General features: G+C 39.3%; 1 protein-coding gene and 1 pseudogene across 2 annotated transcripts; both read left to right on the forward strand.

The window, feature by feature from the left end:
- Nucleotides 1-292: 292 nt before the first annotated feature.
- On the forward strand, nt 293-20,800 carry PLA2G12B (phospholipase A2 group XIIB). 2 transcript variants are annotated; one of them, XM_031682291.2, is made up of 4 exons: nt 293-646; nt 10,225-10,313; nt 12,928-13,093; nt 20,242-20,800. In XM_031682291.2, the coding sequence occupies exons 1-4, from the start codon at nt 367-369 to the stop codon at nt 20,361-20,363; spliced, it is 657 nt and encodes a 218-aa protein (XP_031538151.1). In that variant the 5' UTR covers nt 293-366; the 3' UTR covers nt 20,364-20,800. The 2 variants fall into 2 exon arrangements, with proteins under 2 accessions (XP_031538151.1, XP_031538152.1); XM_031682292.2 differs by having other exon boundaries at nt 20,245-20,800.
- Nucleotides 13,229-18,161, forward strand: LOC102540802 (vesicle transport protein SFT2A pseudogene; annotated as a pseudogene).
- Nucleotides 20,801-21,103: the final 303 nt, after the last annotated feature.

Below are 21,103 nucleotides of genomic sequence, written 5' to 3' on the forward strand. Positions count from 1 at the left end.
ACCTGGCTTAGGAGTGAGGCTAGGTCCTTTGCGTCAAGAGGCTGGTCCTGGGGGAACAAACTTGTAACTAATCCATAGGTTAACCTGCTGGTTGGGGGTAGAATTCTAATTGTTCCACAGCCCAAGCCTCCTAGAAGCTGGCTAACATCTTCTTCTTCCAAGGCTGTGGAATCCACTCTGCAGTCTTCTCTCTCACTGGCCATCCGACGACAGGCCCTCCTACTGCCTAACCTTTGCCCTTTCTAATTGCCCTGATCTCATCCCAACCTCCAGAGCTATGTTTAAAGTCCACCTCTGGGGAGCACACAGATTGAATGTTCCAGATATCCCTTCCCCAGTCCTGCTTGGCATCTGGCCCGGTGGGCTATGTACCCGGACTTCCCGGGACACTGGCTGGCGTTTGAGGAGAGACCTCGGTGCCTACCTGGTTCCAGGATGACGCGGGCCATCAGCTTCTTGATTTTGTGGCTCAGCCTGGGGGGTAGCCTGGCTCAGAGTGACAGCAGCCCTGATGCAGAGGAGTCCTATTCAGACTGGGGCCTTCGGCACATCCGGGGCAGCTTTGAATCTGTCAACAGCTACTTCGATTCCTTTCTGGAACTGCTGGGAGGGAAAAATGGAGTCTGTCAGTACAGATGCCGATATGGTGAGTACATGGTTTCTCTGCCTGTAAAACTATCACTGGTGGACCTGTGATCAGCTGGAGCAGGGCCACAATCGGTCACGTACTTTTTCTTGTTATCTACCACAGAGAGGGGTGCCAGATTCACCAAATAAAAATATAGGATGCCCAGTGAAATTTGAATTTCAAATCAACGACCAATCCTATGTTAAAAATATTTGAGATATTCGGGACACACTTATGGTGATAAATTACTGGTTGCTTATCTGAAATGTAAATGTCACTGAACTTCCTGTATTTTACCTGGCAAAGCTCCTCCAAGGAGCTTTGGAGGACTTGCCCCCTGCGGCCATTTTAATGGGTTTGCTGTGAGACAGGTACTGAGGATATAGGTGGCCAGGGTAGGGAGAAAGAATTTGAGATGTCTTTGTGAGGTGATCCCAGGGCTGAACACTGAAGCTGAACATTCAGGGGAAATTCTGAGCTTCCTCCGTCCCTCAGTGCCTAGCTCAGAAGTGGATTCTCCTTTTTCCCTAATGCTGTTCACACCTTCCTTCCAGCTCTGATCAATTTGCCTGACTTCCCAGAGAGAGAGTGCCTGTGGGGCCTCAATCAGCAACAGCTGGCCTTGAGGGGTAGGCTGGGCGTCGGCAGCCACCTCTGTGTGGTGTCAGAGGGTTTCCGAGGGTGTCGGAGTCAGATGTAACACGGTTGGTGGGCAGGAGCACCTTGGTGCCTGAGCTGTAAGAGGGTACCTGGGAGCCAGGGTGCCCGCCTGGCTGCAAAAGAACGGACCGTGGGGCCCACTCTTCCTTCACTCTGCGCGGGACGTCAGTAGTGGGAGCAGAAGCCGAGCCCTGGACCTTGCAGCTGGGAGGCAAGGGGCAGTGACTTCAAACGCAATTGGAAATGTTTTCCAAAGCAAACACAGTCTCCTATAGCTTTAGTATCATTATTTGGTTTATCAAGTGTTTCATAACAGGATTAGAGATGAAAATGGTGAGTCAGTTTAGCCTAGCAGAAAAACACTTGAGAAATATTTCCTCCAGACACTCGATAAAACTCAGCTTGGAGAGAGACTCAAAAGAGCTACATACTTGCTAGATTCAGCCAGTCTCCCACTCCCTTTTTACCTCTGAGCAGGGGAAGTCAGCCCCTTTATAAAGGACAGTGAGGAGACAATGTTTAACCATTGCTTCAGAACCAAAAGTTTTGCAGCATCGAAATTTTAACCACAAAGGGATATGGCGAAAAAAGCTGAAGATTAGAGGGTCAATCTGTGCTAGGACCCACCCGGATTGCTAGCCATGTCTTTGTGCAAAGTGTGTTGGACAGATGCAGAGATGCCTAGTCTCAGGGACCTGTGCTCACCTAGTTTGCATGGATGGGGCAGTGAAGAGTTAACTCACTTCAGCTCTTTGATCAACACAGGTGCTGTTTTCCTCCCTAGAGGCAACACAAGACTTGGGTCTAAGGTTTAGCAAACAGATAACAGCAAGACTTTTTTTCTTAAGGGGAACAAGAATCAAACCTCCTTCTCTAGCCAAAGAGCACTGAACGATTTCATCAAATTTTGGTTGCAAGCCTCCACCTGGGCAGGTCGATGCAACAGCCACGGGTGGGGGACAGGAATAGTCAACAGAGAGACTGCAGGGATGCAAATAGCTCCACACACTCTGCAAAACAGAACCAGTCCAAGGAGGGGCCTGAAAAACACGTAGGAAACAGGGGGTTAGGCCTTGTTACCTTTGGAACCGTGCGGAGCTGAGAACCTGGAGGCTGTTTGCACAGGGTCTCTTCTCAAGTTGACTGTGAATCAAGCGGGCTTTTGAAGAGAGAACACCTAATAAGTAACTGGGTCTCGGTTCTCTTTCAGTTTACTTTGCGATAACATTCCTTGGACACAGTGCTCCTCTTCTCTAAGGCAGTAGCTCTCCAACTCGCGGGGGCTGGGTGCTGCGCGTGCCCTGAAGGGCCTATTTAAAGACTGCTGGGCCCCGCCCCCTCGCCCTGGTAGGTCTTGGGTGGGGCCAGAAAATTTGCATTTCTAAGGGTTCCCAGGTGATCCTGATTCTGCTGGTCCTAGGACCATACTTGAAGGAGAAAACTGCTTTAAAAACTGCATTTTTTTTTTTTGCCAGAAGGAACAATTTAGCAACATTAGTATATAAGAAAAAAATTTCCATTGGGTAGGTACTTACCTCTACTCCAAACAGTGGTTCCTACCTCGCCCTGCACTTAGAATCACCTAGGGGTCTTCAAAAACTCCTGACGACCAAATCAATTAAATGAGAATCTCCGTGGGTTGAATTCAGGCGCCAGGAATGTTAACATTTCCCAGGTGATTGCAAAGTGCAGCCAAGCTGTGGAGCACGATTTAAGGGCTCATTCTTGGAGACAAAGATGTGTTTGTGTCCTGGTAGTCTACAATACTGTCAGCATTGCTTCCCACACTTCTTGTATCGACAATTCATTTTCATGTCAACACACATAAATCTGGACTTGCCAAAGGATCCAGCTGTAAATATAACAAGATGCTGGATTAATAGCATACGTGGTACAACAGGTATAAGGGGTCTGTACTAATGTAAACAAGATTTCCTCTCCCAGCTCAGGGATTCTGATGCAGTAGGTCTTCAGTAGGAACTGCAATATGTGGTCCTTGAACCAGACTTTGAGAAATACTAGTAATGGAAAAATCAGGGGTTTGAACTAGGGTTTGCTGGGGAGTCCCACTGCCGATGACCTTGGGCCAGTTACCTAAGTCTCTCAACCTTTGTTTCCTCATGTTTATAACTAATGTTAATAACACCGACCTAGCAAGGTTGTTGTAAGAATTAAAGATAATATATATAAAGAATTATGGAGCATGGCAGATACCAAACAGATTTTATAAATGTTATGAGAAAGGCAGTCTGGTAAACAGGTTAATATGCATTCAGATTCTTCAGATTCTCTTTCAATATAAAATTTACAAACACAGAAATCCCAGTGGCTGGACAACACCCTCTCAGCTTCTGGAATAAGTCATCAAATGATGATTTAAGTGTTCTGCGCCTTCATGAAGGTCTCCAGAGCAGAGTTTCTGTCTTGTAAATCATGATTTAAGATACCAGCCACCCTGTCACACTTTGATAAAAAGACCTCATGACAAATTTCTTCTTGGGTTTAGTTCTAGGAAAAAAGGTATCCTTAAATATCAGTCTTCTTATTTTCAAGAGAACTTTTTATCTTCTGAAATCTTAGAGCAAAATTTTATGAACCTGTGAGTTTGCGTATTTTTCCAGGGAAAGAATTTACAGCCTTCATCAGAGTCCTAGGAGATCCATAGCCCCAAAAAGAAAACAGCTGCTGGCTTAGAGCCAAAGATTGTTCTCGAGAAGGGTGATGAGCTGTCTGGGTTTGCCTGGGACGGGGGGACTTTTAATACTATAAGAGGGACAGTCCTAGGCAAACCAGGACAAATCAGTCACCTTACCTCATGCAGTAATTTAATCTGTTTTAGCGACTGAAATAGAGTTTATTGCGTCAGTTAAATTGTCAGAGTTCTGTTTTTTTCCCTTGGTGTGTCCCTCAGGCTGTATTTGAGTATTTCTGCCAGTAAGCAGGATATACACCTCAAATACAGCACTCTGACCTCTGGGTCGACCTCTCGAGGAGCACAGTGTCCTCTGCGGGCGTCAGGTGGGAGGGGAGAAGGGACACACCCTCCGGAAGACTTCACCCTTCGCCTCAGTAATGAAGTCTCAGATGATTTTTACTGTTCTTTTCTGGTGACAAAACAGAAAGAAAAAAGGCTGGGCTCGGGGGCAGTGGACATGCCTGCAGGTAGAACTCGGATTTCACATCTAACTTTCCTCCTAAATCTCCCTTATTTGCCTTTAAGTGTTTTATGATGTTTAACTTTATTCAGAAGGTTTGAATTTTCATAAGAGCAAATCTGTCAGTTCTTTTCTATGAAGGCTATTCCACTCTATTGCTATTCATAGAAGCCTATTCTATGGCTTCTGAATTTTTTGGTCCTGCTTGAAAAACCGTCCTCACATCAAGATGGTAACAACATTCTTTGGCTCTTTTTTTCCGTGAAAGCAATCACAGCTAATACATAATGAATGAGCATTGCTGTGCTAAAAATAAAAGCCTTTCTTATTTCTTATGAGCTCTAAAATTTTAATTTCATATAATTTTCACATGTACAAAATATTATTCTTGCCTTGACTTTCCCCCCCGAACCATTTAAAAGCATAAAAAACATTTTTCTCCGGCAGGTTATCCGGAGAACAGGCAAATGGGCTGGACTTGGGCCAGTGTTTGCCAAGCCCTGAATCAGCTCGTATAGACAGCCAAAACCAAAAAATAAAATTAATTTGTGGACATCGGACATTATTGATGCCGAGACTTGAAACATCAGACTGAAAAGACTCAACATAACTCAAAACGACTCAAACTGTAATGTGAGGATATAATACATGATTTCTGCCTAGACTCAAACCATCACTTTTTTCCTTAGAACTTTTACTTCGAGCTTCATTGCTAAAAAGAATTTCCGCAGCTATCCTAAAATATTAAATACTATTAAAATGGCCCGTATCTATAGCCGGCCAGGTAGAATGTGTCTGTAGCTGGTGTTCCGTTATTTTTCAAGCTGGGATACCAGTTTTATCTTCTGTGAGTTATCAAGTGCAAGAAAGGCAGAGGCTAACTCAGGAAACTGCAGTCAGTCTGCATCACAAGTGCTTTATCAGGAGAGTTCTTAAAGAGTTAAGCTTCACCATCGAATTTAGACATTTGTTTCTTCATTGAAAAATTTACCCCTGATTTCTATAAAGCTAATATAGATAGAACACTTGTAAAAGAAAAATCCAAAAAAATAAGTAAATAAAATCACCATAATCTCACCTCCAAGAGACCATACACATTTAATTGTATGGCAAAGTGTGATTATTTTCCTATGTGCAATTTGATTACTAATATTACATAACACACTTTACTTATTCCCCCACTCCCAGGTCTACACACACACAACAGGTTGGTAGAGTAGCAATGCTAAGTTATATTTCCAAGACTCTTGAAAAGTAATGCAGGGATTACTGGTGGGCTGGCAGACTCTGTCAAGTACAGTTCTTCTCCATTACAAATAACAAGAAAGGCTGAGTGGGAGGGTGGGTATAGCTCAAGTGGTAAAGCGCATGCTTGGCATGTCTGAGGTCCTGGGCTCAATCCCCAGTATCTACATTACTATATAAATAATTAAATTAATGAACCTAATTACACCCCACACACACACACACAAGAAACTAAAATATTTGAAAAAAGAAAAGAAAGGAAAGGTTGAGTGGAAGTAAAATGTAAAACAAAAACCACACACTCAAGCCAGAATGAAGTAAAGGGAAACCTTCAAGTTCCAGAAGTGAAGAGGAAGCACAGAGCCAAAGTGGTAGCAGAAGTTGGGGGCCTTGGGCTAGAACATATCTAGACTTCAGGGGCTAAAGAATGGGTTTCAATGCTCACACACACAGAGGAGGCTTAACTTTCACCTGTAAAAATTGGGAAGTTGGAACAGAACAGTCTGCATGAAGCTTAGAGCCTGAGGAGCCATCTAAACGGGAATAGAAAATCTAGTATTTCAAGAAGTAGCAAGGATGCTTTCTCTCCCACTGGGGCTAGAGCTGGAGCTTGGGGGAAGAATAAAGAACACCCACTAAAAATATCACTACCTGAAGCATATTCTTTGCACAGATGAAGAATCTGAATCTGTACAGCCAGGGTGGTGTGAGGAACCCAGGCTCAGAAATTAACAGAAATACCCGTGTCTCAGTTATCTTGGGACTCCTAGAGCCTCAGCAGAAGGAATTAGGGACTATTCTACAGTATGTGACCCAGGGCACAGGAAATAAACAAGCCCTTCTACAAACAATTACATATCATGTGGAAAAATAATCCACCCTGAGGAAGAGCCAGTAGATGTTAAAAAAATGAAAGGGCATCCCAAGGACTAGAGATAATAAAATAATACAACAACAACATTTGAAGGTATTAAAGAAATAAAGGAAGGAATAAAAAACATTAAAAAAAACCAAACAGACCCAGAACCCAATGAAAATGAATACACAGATTTAAAACACGATTTAAATAGAAATCCAAGAAATGAAAATGATAGTCATCAAAAGAAAACACTCAATGAATGAGTTACATAGCAGATAACCTAGCAGTCAGTCAACCTAGAGATAGTTAATAAATTGAAAAACAGCTTTGATGAAGCTAGTAAAAATTCAGTACAAAGAGAGAAAAAGATAGAAAATATAAAAGAGATTAAGATCTATGGAAGACAGGATTTAAAAGATTCAACATTCAGTAACAAGAGTCCCAGAAGGAGAAATTACAGAGAATGAGGAATATTAAAAAACTAGGCAAGGGCTGTGAATTCTCCAGAGGTAAAAGACACCCAAGTCTTCAGATTGTTCCAAGTGGGATATGAATATACAGACCACATCTAGATACATTGTGGTGAAACTGTGAGCATTGAAGAAATTGGAATCCTGTGCATTGCTGGTGGCAATGCAAAATAATTCAGCTGCTCAAGAAAGCAGGCTGATAGTTCCTCCAAAAGATAAACAGAATTACTATATGACCCAGTAATTCCACTCCTTATGTATATATGCTCCAAAGAACTGAAAATATTCAAATACTTGTACACAGTTGTTCATAGAAGCAGTCTTCACAATAGCCAAAAGATGGAAACCACAATGTCCAACTATGGTGGATGAATAAACAAACTGTGGTAAATCTGGAGAATGGAATGTTACTCAGCCATAAAAAGGAACGAAGTACTGATACCTGCTACAATGTAGATGAACCCTGAAAGATGGAGAGTGACTGCTAATGGGTCTGGGGTTTCTTTCTGGGATGATAAAATTGTTCTAAGATTAGATTGTGTGGTGGTCTCACAACTCTATGAATATGCTATAACATGCTGAATTACACACATTAAGTAAGTTACTGTATAATATGTGAATTATATCTCAATGAAGCTGTCATAGAAAAAAAAATGTAACGAAAAAGAGATCCAAATCATCACGGCAACTGCAATCATTATGTATTGTTGAGTAACAAGTGACCCCTCACACTTATCAGCTGACAATAACAAACATGTATTGTATCACACAGTGTCTGAGGGGCAGGAACCCTTGAGCAGCTCTGCTGGGGACTTCTGGCTCTAAGTTTCTCATAAGGTTGTAGTTATGCTGCCTGTTGATACCACAGTCTCTGAAGATTTGACTGAAGCTGGAGATCTCCTTCCAAACTCATGTGGCTGTTAGCAGGAGTCTTTAGCTCCTTACTACATGGGCTTTTCCATGACACAAGTTCTAGTCTTTTATAACAATCTTGGAAGCAGCATACCTCCACTTCTGCCATATTCTGTTGGCCACATAGACCAACCCTGGGACAACACACTTGGGTATTAAAACCCGGAGATGGGCAACCCTGGGGGCCATCTTGAACTACCATCTTATACACATGTTGTATCACAGCCCAAACAGACTATGGCGGAGACTGCGTATTGTCTCCTAGTATCCTTCCACTTTCTACATTAATAAACCCTCCCCCAACTTCAAGCTAGGCTCATGGCTGCCTCCATTGAAGAAAAGCTTCATTTCCAAGCCCACCTTTGCCATTGGTGGTGTTGCTTATTAAGGTCTGGCCAAGGGAAGTGAGAGGAAGTGATATCTGTAACATTTTGCAGTGTATTTATTAAAGAGAGGAGCTCTGATCCTGCTACCTCCTTCTTCCATCCTGCTGCTTATAATGTGGATGTATTGGCTGAAACTCCATCTTAGACCATGAGAGCCAGGGCTACATTCTAGCACTGGTAGAGCAGAAACCCAGAAGCAGCCTGGGTTCTAGAAAAGGGCAAATTTATCATTCTAACCTTATGAGCCTTAATTCTGGATCTTGATGAGATATCCTATCTTGTTTAAGCAACTGAATAATACAGTATGTATGAGATATAATATACAGAGAAAATTATAACATTCTATTGAAGGACACAAAGGAAGACCTAAATAAATGGAAAGCTATACTATGCTTATGTTTGGGAATTCAGTCTAAGAAAGTCAGTTGTCTCCAAATGAATCTATAAATTCAACATATTTTCAATAAAAATCCTAGTTGATATCCCTTGTAGAATGTGCTAAATTGATTCTAAAATACACATGCAAGAGTAACAGACATAAGAATAATCAAGACAAGTTTAGGAATAACAAGGAGCGAGGGCTTTAAAGCATAGACTTAGTATCTAAAAATTAAAAGAGAAAGATGGGATGCAAAGGGGCTTCAACTGTACTTGTAACATTTAATTAAACAGAAAAAAATATTTACAGCAAGTTTGGCAACGTTATTATGTTTGTGTAGTGGGTACATGGGTGTTTCTCTCTCTGACTTCAGTTTTGAAATATTTCATAATATAAAATAATTAAAAATAACATACTTGGTAGGAGGAGATTAAAGAAAAGAAAGAAGAAATGCCATGTGTTTCACTCAAAGGATTCATTCTTAGCTTATCTCCTCAGTCTTTTTCTATGTCTTTCATCTCTTACAAGAGGCAGAGGAACACGGGGAAAGAACACACGCATTGGAGACAAAGAGGAAATCTGGATTTATATCCGAATTCCCCTCCTTTCTATATGAGTCAGGCACATCATGAAACCTCTGAGCCCCATTTTCCTTATCTGGATAATGGGATAAAAAATCCTCACTAAGGAAGGCTGTCCTGAGATCATCTCAGGTCAAGGTTATCTTTACCTACAACGACTACCCTTGATACACTGACAAAGCTTCTCTATACTTAGTGGTAAGATTATAAAATAACTCAAAGCCATGTAGGAGAAACCAAGAAATCCAAAGCTTTTCAGATAGTTTTGGCTTAGTTCTATAACACAAATGCTTCAAATACTGCAGAGGGGTGTTTTCTTTGCCCTTTGGTAAATAATGCTTTGTCTACATTTGTGGAATCTTGCAAAATTTCCTTCAAGTTATTCTGAAAAAAGCTTGTGGTTTCATTTAAATTCTGACTCCTTAAGTGTACGATCAGCTGGTGTTCTTTTTCTGTGCACAGTATGTGGTCTTACAGTGGATGGTGGAGGAAGAAACCTTGGGTTTTGTCTGGTTTTGCCATGGATCTTCAAGGTCATGCACTTAAGAAACGTTAGAAGTGTCAGTAAATAAATGCCCATAAAATTCTTCAAAATGAGGAGAAAAATGCCAACCTGGTCTGAAGGTTATTACTCTTTGATGACATCATCATCACCACCACCATCTAATTTGGATGTGAATAGCTAGCAAGGAATTGGGGGGGGGGGAATTAGGCTTATTTATTTATTTTATTATTATTTTTTTAAAATGGAGGTACTGGGGATTGAACCCAGGACCTCATACATGCTAAGCATATGTTCTACCACTGGGCTATTCCCTCCCCACAAGGAGCAACAACTTTTAAAGGAAAAACTGAAGATGCTTTTAGATCATTTTTATTTGATTAATGTTTCCAAATGCTTAATTTCTAAACATTTCTTCCTGCTTCTTTCCTCTCTGTCTCCTGCTAGGAAAGGCACCAATGCCCAGACCTGGCTACAAGCCTCAGGAACCCAACGGCTGCAGCTCCTATTTCCTGGGTCTCAAGGTACCAGGAAGTGTATGTACACTGCCATTATCTTCTTACTTGATTGGTGTTAACAAAGACTAACCCAAGAGTTATCACTGATGGTGGAAGTCATCACTTATGGAATAGTTGAGCAATACAACTAGTATTTTTAATTGGCTACAGAGAAAGGGAGGTAATTTTCAAAGTCTCTGATTTCCTTTTCTCAGAGGCAGCTCTCCCTCAGATAAGCCGATGCATAGTCAACTTTGAAGTCACCACTGCCAATATCAGCTGAGCCTGAGGGGGTCAGACCTAACTTGATTTGAAGTAGTTCTGACAAGTGTGACATTTAAATTGCTGAGACTGTTCAGTGATGTGCTGGAGCAAAGCTGGAACTGACCAGTGAGAGCTGGTTGTTCTATAGTCAGGAGTTTTGCAAGCGGCAGATTTCATGTCGGAACCGTCAAATCGACTATGTCAGCAGTGTTAACAGCATAGAAATCTGCAAAAACCCACCCGCCCGCTCACACCCCCACCATAGACAACTAGCTGCTGGCTAGACATTTATCATATGTCACTGACCATGTCTCAAACTGTTGGCCTCCTCTAAAAACAAGGAATAATAATTACTTTCTTTTAAGACCCCTTGGAAGCCCTTTTACCTTTTTCACTTTAGAAAAGAGGTTTCATATAAAATGTAGGTAGAAGGATTTCATATCTCAATGAGAACTGTAGTTCAGATCTATCTTTTAGTTTGTGTCTTAATCAGGCTAAACTTCGCTTTTCTGCTGATTCAAAGATTTTTGTAATAATTTCCCAAGCAGCATCATGTTTAATTTATTCTTCTCAATAAAATGCTACTCACCCATGTGGCATGCTTGTGCAAATTGGAAAAAAATTCCCTTTCTGCAAGACAGTTTTCGTCCATCTGTCAGAAACTAAGCTTAGTATACTGATTTTGCAAGAAAAGGAAACTTGACTGCCATTGGCTAGACATTTTTCCTAATAAATGTGTAAATCTATGATGTCTTGTGGGAAGGTGCCCCCAGAGATGGGACGCTCTTGTTTACTGGACAACCTGCACAGCTGAACACCCAGCCTTGTCCACAATCATCAGGATGTGTAAGGACACAGAAGACAGTACTTTCAAATACGTATTTATATTAGAGAAACTACGTATTTTTGGCTACAATTGTTTACTTGTTATCAATTCAGTAGCTATGGAATAGGTCTGCACTCTATTTTGAGAGTCATGCCATTTTGTTTACTGGTACAAATAGTATTTAGAACTAGTTCAAGAATTTCCAATTTAGCTGAATGATAGCCACTATACTCATCTCATTCCGTTGCCTCTGGTGTGATACAGTTTTAGTTTTCGGGCTGAAGTACAAGCAAAGTGGCTTGCTTCTGGCATCAGATGATGAAAATTTACCCAGAACTACTGAGTCTAGGCCTTTGCCTGGTCTAATGAGTTAGATTATCTCTTAATATAATAATGTTTTGTTTGGGGTTTTGCTTAAAAGGGCATTTTAAACTGCGAAAGTCCACATTCTGCTTTAGGTGGCCTTGGAGTAAAAGTTCAAATAAGAGAACACTTAAGGAGACCCAAGAGGAAAGGGTCTATGATAGCTCAGTAATCAATCCCCACCCGTACCCTGACACCAGCTTCCGTCTAAGTCCAAGTCTATGTTATTAGAAGAACTTGCAAGAGATTCACATCTAGACTCACCCTGTTGACATCTACTTACAAACCATAGATTGATTTCTCTTCTTTAATCACTGGCTGTATCTTTTTCCTTCCTTGCTGAAGAGTTTGTCAAATTAACTTGTTATTTTGGAAGTCAAGGTCATCTATCAACTTGCCCTTCTAACTTAAAAATATATATATACATATGTAAATACTTACATAATAGACTACATATACAATATATTACCCTGCTAAGACTCTTGGAAGACTAAACTAATTGACTTGCTCACATATGATTTGCTCATTATTTTCTTTCTTTACTTGCTGTATACCAAGTCTACCATCATCTTTATTAATCCTCTCAAAAAACTCCTGTTTGATAACTCTATGTGTGGCATTCTATGAACTTAGTTTGTGGCACATATATAATTGTTTATAGGACACTTAATAAATGTGTGTGTGCGCGCGTGTGTGTGTTAGATACTGTCACTTGTGGTCAGGAACTACGTTCTGTACCCTACTCTGCTCCTTAAAAAGGTGCTGCATGGGATGGTTCCCTGATAATTGCTGGTGACCTCTTTGTGAACTAGGGCTTAATTTTTCATACTTCTGAGCCTTGGAATCCTTTGCTCAAACAAAATCTCACATAGCATAGGTTTGAGTTGAATTTGGAAGTCCCGAAGCTCTGCCCTCTTGACTAACTTTCTGATTTCTATTTTTAGCACCGTAGTGGCCTGTGAAAGTGAAAATCACTAAAATCTGAAAGGAAAAAAAGGCTATGCAAGGTTATTAATCCAGTAACTAGATCATGACTGAAACTTAGTGTCCTGTCACTGTCAACCTGACATATTCTTTCCAGTCACTTTGGTGCTACTGAATTGATCTGAATCTGTTAACAGGAATTTGAGAACAAGGTGGGCAAGGGTGCCTAAGGCCCTTGGTCTAAACATGGCATTTTCTTCCTTCTCTTTTCCCCAGATGGACTTGGGCATTCCAGCAATGACCAAGTGCTGCAACCAGCTGGATGTCTGTTATGACACTTGCGGTGCCAACAAGTATCGCTGTGATGCAAAATTCCGATGGTGTCTACACTCAATCTGCTCTGATCTTAAGAGGAGTCTGGGCTTTGTCTCCAACGTGGAAGGTAGGTATCTTAAGGGCATCTACTTGTGAGCACAGAGTTTGGTGCCTTGTTTACACACAGAAATGTAGTCAGAGCCCCTTTACTTAAAGGGACTGTCAGAACTAACTGAACTTTCTTTAGAGAACACTGTGAGCAATGAAAGCAAGGGGAAAGGAAGATTCTGGGCATTCCTTCACTAAAGTTCTCTCCTGTCCTTGCCAGGAGCTGCTGGCGCCACTCCTGATGGACAGGGCCTTAGCAAAGCCTTCCCAGAGACATAAAAAACTATCCTCAAAGACCAGAGCAAGAGTTGCCCAACTGGCTTTGGTTATCCATTCCACTGTTAAATAATCTTCCATAACAGGAGTTATTCTATATAGGACTACGTGGTTGGGTTTAAGCCTTTTTTTTTCTTCTTCTTATTTTGTTCTCAGGGTAAGAATTTTGAAAAGCCCATCTTTTTTGTGTAAAGGCCTCTATATACTTGAGGATAGTTATTTTTAAATGACTGCTTAGCTACCTAATTTCTAGCACTGATTCTGTCATTTCTTTTTCCTAATTCACCTTAGGAAAAGCTGTAATCTTTTAGTTTCAGAAGCCCGGACATTACATCCAGGTATTAGCATTATATATTTCTAGATGGTGAAGTTTGAAATTCAGGCATATGAAGAGCTGGCCTCATGCCACCAAGAAAGTCAGCACTAGAAAGAACGTTGGATCTTGTTCACAGATCAATGTGTAGAGTATTATTCTAAAGTGAATGTGTGAGGGCATGAAAATGTGAATAATTAATTAGGCCCTATAAAAGGAGTGTCACTCTATCTGTACTACAAAAGGTGAAAAAGTGCCTGCTGCTAATCTGGGGTCAGGTCAAGTTACTTCTAAGAAATGTCCTATTGATTCTTTCTCCTAAATGTCTCTCTGATATACACTTGTCTGGTTACTGCAAAATAACCCAGTCTCCAGGCCCTATCCAACCTATTCTCTCCAGAGAGACCAGATATATTTTTATACCAGACAAATCTGGTTATCTCTGTTCTCCGTGTAAGTCCTTCAACAGGTTCCTCTTCCTTAGGATTAAATCCAAAACCTGAGGATGACATTCATAGCCATTTCGGATTTAGCTCTAGCCCATCTCTCCAGCATCATCTTGTTTATTTCTGATTCTTTTTGTGACTTCTGCCATTCCAAACTACGTGGGTTGACGGCCCATATCTTTCTGCCTCTTCAGATCCCTCTGCTTGAAATACTCTGATCATTCATTCTGTTGTTCTTGTTGAAACAGTTTTATCGAGATATAATTCACATACTATACAATTCAACCATTTAAACACTTTTAAAAATATGTTCACAGAGTTCTGCAGTCAGCCCCAAAATCAATTTTAGAACATTTTCATCACTCCAAAAAGAAACCCCATAGCCATTAGCAATCCCACATCCTTCCCCTGCAGCTCTAGGCAACCATCAGTCTGCTTTCTATTTCTATAGATTTGCCTATTCTGGACAATTCATATAAATGGAATCATACGATATGAGTTCTTCTATGACTGGATTGCACTTATTAATGTTTATCCATTTGTAGCATGCATCTGTATTTCATTCCTTTTTTATTGCTGAATAATATTCCATTTTGTGGATATCATATATTTTATTTATCCAGTTGTTAATTGATGACCATTTGGGTTGTTTCCACTTTTTGGCTATTATGAATAATTCTGGTATGAACACTTATGTACAAGTTTTTGTGGCAACATGTTTTCATTTCTCTTGAATATACATCTAGAAGAGGAATTCCTAGGTTACATAGCAATTTTATGACAAACTGATTTCCAAAACAGCTACACTATTTCACATTCCCACCAGCAGTGTATTAAGGTTTCAATTTCTCCACATCCTTGTCGAGACTTGTCATTATCTGTTTGATTATTGACTCTAGTGGGTGTGAAGTGGTATCTCATTGTGGTTTCGATTTGCATTTCCTGATGGCTAATGATGTTGAGCATCTTTTATGTGCTTATTGGCCATTAAATAATTGCTCTGGAGAAATGTTTATTCAAATCCTTTGTCCCCTTTTAAATTGGGTATTTGTCTTTTTATTATTGAGTCATAAGATGTCTTTGTGTATTCTGGATGCAAATCCTTTATCAGACATATGATTTGTAAACATTTTCTCTCATTTTGTGGGTTGATTTTTTACTTTCTTGATGATACAATTTGTAGCCCAGAAGTTCTACATTTTGATAAAGTCCATTTTATCTACTTTTTCCTTTTATTGCTTGTACTTTTGAAATTATATGTAAAAAGGCTTTGCTTAAACCAAGGTCACAAAAATTTACTCCTATATATTCTTCTAAGAGTTTTGTCTTAGCTCATATGTTTAGTTCTATGATCCATTTTTAGTTAATTTTTGTGTATGGTATAAGAAAGGGGTCCATTTGGTATGTGGATATACACCATTTGTTGAAAAAGACTATTCTTTCCTACATTAAATCATCTTTGCACCCTTGTCAAAAATCAGTTGGCCATAATTGCAGTGTTTATTTCTAGACTATCAATTCTATTGCACTGAACTATGCCAGTAACACACTGTTTTTATTACTATAGTTTTATGGTAAATTTTGAATATCCTTCAACTTTGTTCTTTTTCAAGATCTTTTCAAATATTCTGGATCTCTTGTATTTCCATATGAATTTTAGGTTCATTTTGTCAATTTCTTCAAGAAATGGCACGCGGAATTTTGCTAAGACTTTTGTTGACTCTGTAAATTAATTTTAGGAGTATTGCCATCTCAACAAAATTATGTTTAAAATTTTCTGATCAATGAGCTTGAATGTCTTTCCACTTATTCCACTTATTTGGGTCTTCTTTCTTTCAACAATGTTTCATAGTTTTCAGAGCACAAGTCTTTTGTTTAATTTATTCCTAAGTATTTTATTCTTTTCGATGCTACTGTAAATGGAATTTTTTCTTAATTTTATTTTCAGATTATTCATTGATAATGTATATAAATACAATTGATTTTTTATATTGATCTTTTATCCTGCAACTTTGCTGAACTCATTTATTAGTTCTAACAAAATTTTAGTAGATTCCTTAGGCTTTTCTGTACACAAGATAGTCATCGGAATATTATCTTCCTTTTCACTTTGGATGCCTTTTATTTCTTTTCCTGTTAATTGCCCTGACTAGATCTTTCAGTACAATATTGAATAGAAGTAGTAAGAACAATGTGGCGATTACATAATATGCTACTGAACAACCAATGTGTCAAAGAAGAAATCAAAAGAGAAATAAAAAGTACCTTAAGACAAGTGAAAATGGAAATATAACATATGAAAACTTATGAGATGCAGGAAAAGCAGTTCTAAGAAGGAAGTTCACAACAATAAATGTCAGCATCAAAAAACAAGAAAGACCTCAAATAAACAACCTAAGTTTACACCTCAAGGAACTAGGAAAAGAAAAGTAAATGAAGCCCAAAGTTAGTAGAAGGAAGGAAATAGCAAAGATCAGAGCAGAAATGAATGAAACAGAGACTAAGAGGGCAATAGAAAAGATCAATGAAACTAAGATCTGTTTTTTTAAAAAGATAAACAAAATAGACAAGCTTTAGCTAGACTTCCCAAGAAAAAACAAGAGAGGATGCAAATAAATGAAATCAGAAAGGAAAGAGGAAACAGAATGGATAACACAGAAATACAAAGAACCATAAGAGACTGCTATGAATAATTATACATCAACAAATTAGACAACCTAGAAGAAATGGATAAATGCCTAGAAACATACAATCTACCAAGAATGAATCATGAGGAAATAGAAAATCTGAACAAACTATTACTAGTAAGGAGACTGAATCAGGAATCAAAAACCTCTCAACAAACAAAAATTCAGGATCTGATGGCTTCATTTTTAAAGTGGCTTCAACATTCAAAGGAGAATTTATCAGCCATTTAAATGGCTTCAACATTAAAGAAGAATTAATACTAACCCTTCTAAAAACCTTTCAAAAAGTAGGAGAGGAAGGAATACTTCCAAACACATTTTATGAAGCCAGCATTACCCTGATACCAAAACCAGACAAGGACACCACAAGAAAAGAAAATTACAGACCAAAATCCCTAATGAACATAGGTGCAAAAATCCTCCATAAAATATTAGCAGCCTGAATCCAACAATTCATTAAAAAGATCATACACCATGATCAAGCAGCATTTATTCCAGCAATGCAAGGATGCTTCAACATCCACAAATCACTCAGTGTGTTAATGTGATCCACATTAACAAAATGAAGGATAAAAATCACATCATTTCAATAGATACGGAAAAAGCATTTGACAAAATTCAACACCTACTTATGATAAAAACTCTCAACAAAGTGGGTATAAAGGGAACATACTTCAACATAAAAAAGGCCATATATGACAAGCCCACAGCTAACATCATACTGAACAGTGAAAAGATCAGGAACAAGACAAGGATGTCCAATATTGTCACTTTTATTTAACATACTATTAGAAGTCCTAGTCAGAGCAATTCACTAATAAAAGGAAATAAAAAGCATCCAGGCAGGCGGGGCAGGCAAGTGAGTGGCCACCACTGCAGCCCAGGAGTACGGCCAAGGAGAAGCTGCGGCATGGCCAGGCTGACGAGGAGCAGGGCCTGACTGTGCAGGTCCTGGCTGCCTCGTCCCTCAGCTTCAACACCGGGCTGAAGTGGTTTGCCATATAATTCGTAAGTGGCATCTTCTTCTCCATCCTTGAAACTGGATTGCTGTGGCTTCCTGGTGGCGAAAAGCTTTTTGTAGTGTTTTATACCCTTGGAAATATTGCTTCCTTAGCCAGTACATGCTTTGTAATGGGACCCATGAAGCAGCTGAAGAAAATGTTTGAAACAACACGATTGCTTACAACTATCATTATGCTTTTGTGTTTTGTACTTATCCTGTATGCTGCTCTTTGGTGGTATAAGAAGGGACTGGCCTTGTTATTCTGTATATTGAAGTTCTAGTTGATGACCTGGTATAGTCTATCATACATCCCATATGCAAGGGATGCAGTAATTAAATGCTGTTCTTCTCTACTGAGTTGAAAATCAGAAACTCTGAAAAGAACATTTGAAAGTTGAGATTCTGTTTTTGGTGAAGTATACTTTTCCTGATATAATAGTCACTCCAGAAACAACCTCACTGACCATTTAAGACTATTTTGTATACTGATAAAAACTACATGCTGATTAAACTCTTAAATGCTTGTGACATTATACAAAAAAAAGGCGTCCAAATCAGAATGGAAAATGTAAAATTGTCACTATTTGAGATGACATGGTATCATATATGGAAAACCCTGAAGACGCCACCAAAAAAACTGTTAAAACATAAACAAATTCAGTAAATTTACAAAATACAAAATCAATATACAGAAATCTGTTACATTTCTATATACTATCAGAAAGAAAAATTAAGAAAACAATCTCATTTGCAACTGCATCAAAAAGAATAAAATACCTAGGAATAATTTAACTAAGGCAGTTAAAGACCTACACACTGAAACCTAAAAGACATTGAGGTGTCACCTCACACCAGTCAGAAAGGCCATCTTTCAAAAGTCCACAAATGATAAATGCTGGAGAGGCTGTGGAGAAAAGGAAACCCTCCTACACTGCTGGTGGGAATGTAGTTTGGTGCAGCTATTATGGAAAACAGCATGGGGATTCTTCAAAAAACTGAAAATGGACAATATATAATCCAGCAATACCACTCCTGGGCATCGTATATCCGGAGGGAACTCTAATTTGAAAAGATACATGCACCCAAATGTTCATAGCAGCACTATTTACAATAGCCAATACATGGAAGCAATCTAAATGCCCATCAGCAGATGACCGGATAAAGAAGTTGTGATATATTTATACAATGGAATACTACTACACCATAAAAAAGAATAAAATAATGCCATTTGCAGCAACATGGATGGACCAAGAGATTGTCATTCTAAGTGAAGTAAGCCAGAAAGAGAGAGAACAATACCATATGATATCACTCACATGTGGACTCTAAAAAAAAGAACACCAATGAACTCATCTACAAAACAGAAACAGATTTGCAGACATAGTAAACAATCTTATGGATACTGCCAGGGAAAGGGGGTGAGAAGGCATAAATTTGAGAGTTTGAGATTTGCAAATGTTAGCTACTATATATAAAAATAGATTAAAAAAAAACAAGTTTCTTCTGTATAGAACAGGGAACTATGTTCAATATCTTAAATAACCTTTAATGAAAAAATATGAAAACAAATATATGTATGTATATGCATGACTGGGACATTGTGCTCTACACCAGAAATTGACACATTGTAACTGACTGTACTTCAATTTAAGAAAAAAAAAAAAGACATTGGTGAAAGAAACTGAAGATGATAAATAAGTGGCAAGATATTCTGTGCTCGTGATTGGAAGAATTCATGTTGTTAAATGTCCATATTATACAAAGTGTTCTACAGATTCAACGCAATCCCTATCGGAATTACAATGGAAGGCATTCTGAAATGTCTTCCATAAAAAGCCTTAGCACAAAGGGATAGACACCTTTTCTGTGGCTCCTGTACCACCTTGGGGTTATTCCATTAGGGTGTAGTGTAACTCTGTTTACCTGTCCATCCTGTTCATCGCTTTATCCAAACTGCGAATCCTTGAGTTGGGCTCTCTTTGGTCTCTGTATCCCTGATGCCTCAGAGAGTGGCTGACCAACATATCCAAGAGGCACACATGCTTTTTCAAAGAATAAATGGTTATTCATCTCACTTGACCAGGGAAAGCTAGAGGAAATAGAGCAGTGTTATCTGAGGGAGTATTCTGGAAAAAAACAGGTCAATTTTCCATAGACTAAGCATAGTGACATGGGAGACTTCACTTGCTAATCATGGTTTTGCCCATAAGAAGAGGGCACCCCAAAGTGTGTTCTGCTTTATAAGGCTGAATGGAAGCGTCTCTGAAAAAAGCTTCTCTTAAATCGATTTTTTTCCTTTTAATTCTGTATTTGGATCACTGCCTTTACTTTTCTCTGGATAGCATGTCACCCTGGGAAATATGTGGCCTCTTCAACATTACTCACACTACTTGGGGGTAGTCCTGTATATTAACCTTGCTATTTCTCCTCATTTTTTTCAAGTAGCCTGTGATTCTCTGGCTGATACTGTGTTCAACACTGTATGGACCTTGGGGTGCCGACCCTTTATGAACAGCCAACGGGCAGCCTGCATCTGTGCGGAGGAGGAGAAAGAAGAGTTATGAGGAGGAGGTGACGCCTTTCTGGTTTTCAGTGACACCACAGCTGCCATCTCAGAGGTGGTAGGATGGAAGATGTAGCTCATCCTTTCTTCCAAAAGTCTTGGATACCACAAAGCAGGAGAAAGGAAACATTATTCTACAGCTGAAAAGTAAGCCTTGTCCTTTGAGGAGAATTGGAAAAAAAGACATGGAGTGACTTGAAGGCTACTCTTTGCTTTAACACTGGTGACCCCAACCAAGACATATTTGCCTGGAAATTCAATTCTTAGTTTAAAGACTAAAATAAAGACTAAAATACTGGGATTCCTGGAAATGATAATTATATTCATAAGTGAAATTTTGGAGAATCCAACTATTTGGGAGGCAGTGACTTTCCTCTGATCCATGTTTCAGTTGCCAGTAAGCACCTCACATTTAATAAAGTGTACTTTTTAGAAAATTTGAAAAGAGATGAATGAATTCCATTATCACCAATATGCTAACATTTCACTTAGAAGAGACAGAACCCAGCCTGGTAAGTTCCACCAATGATAACAATTATTTCTTCTGGTCCTGAAGAGATAAGACCCGGTGGGCAAAGTTAGAGGCTTACCTGACTAGAGCCAATGGAGGTGAAGGCCAGATGGAGTTAGGTCTCTGCAGTTTCATTTTTTCCTTCATTGAACTTGCCCTGTTGATATTCCTGATTACTAAGTGGTGTCAGGGTCAGGTTAAGACCTGAGAAACGCTTGGTAAAAACTGCC

Source organism: Vicugna pacos, chromosome 11 (genome assembly GCF_048564905.1).
Source record: "Vicugna pacos chromosome 11, VicPac4, whole genome shotgun sequence".
Classification (NCBI taxonomy): domain Eukaryota; kingdom Metazoa; phylum Chordata; class Mammalia; order Artiodactyla; family Camelidae; genus Vicugna; species Vicugna pacos.

Excerpts from the sequence above, each read along its gene's own strand:
- PLA2G12B (XM_031682291.2), top strand. The coding sequence starts at position 367 with ATGTACCCGGACTTCCCGGGACACTGGCTGGCGTTTGAGGAGAGACCT. Across the intron at positions 647-10,224 it reads TCAGTACAGATGCCGATATG|GAAAGGCACCAATGCCCAGA; the intron begins GTGAGTACATGG and ends GTCTCCTGCTAG. Across the intron at positions 13,094-20,241 it reads CTTTGTCTCCAACGTGGAAG|TAGCCTGTGATTCTCTGGCT; the intron begins GTAGGTATCTTA and ends ATTTTTTTCAAG.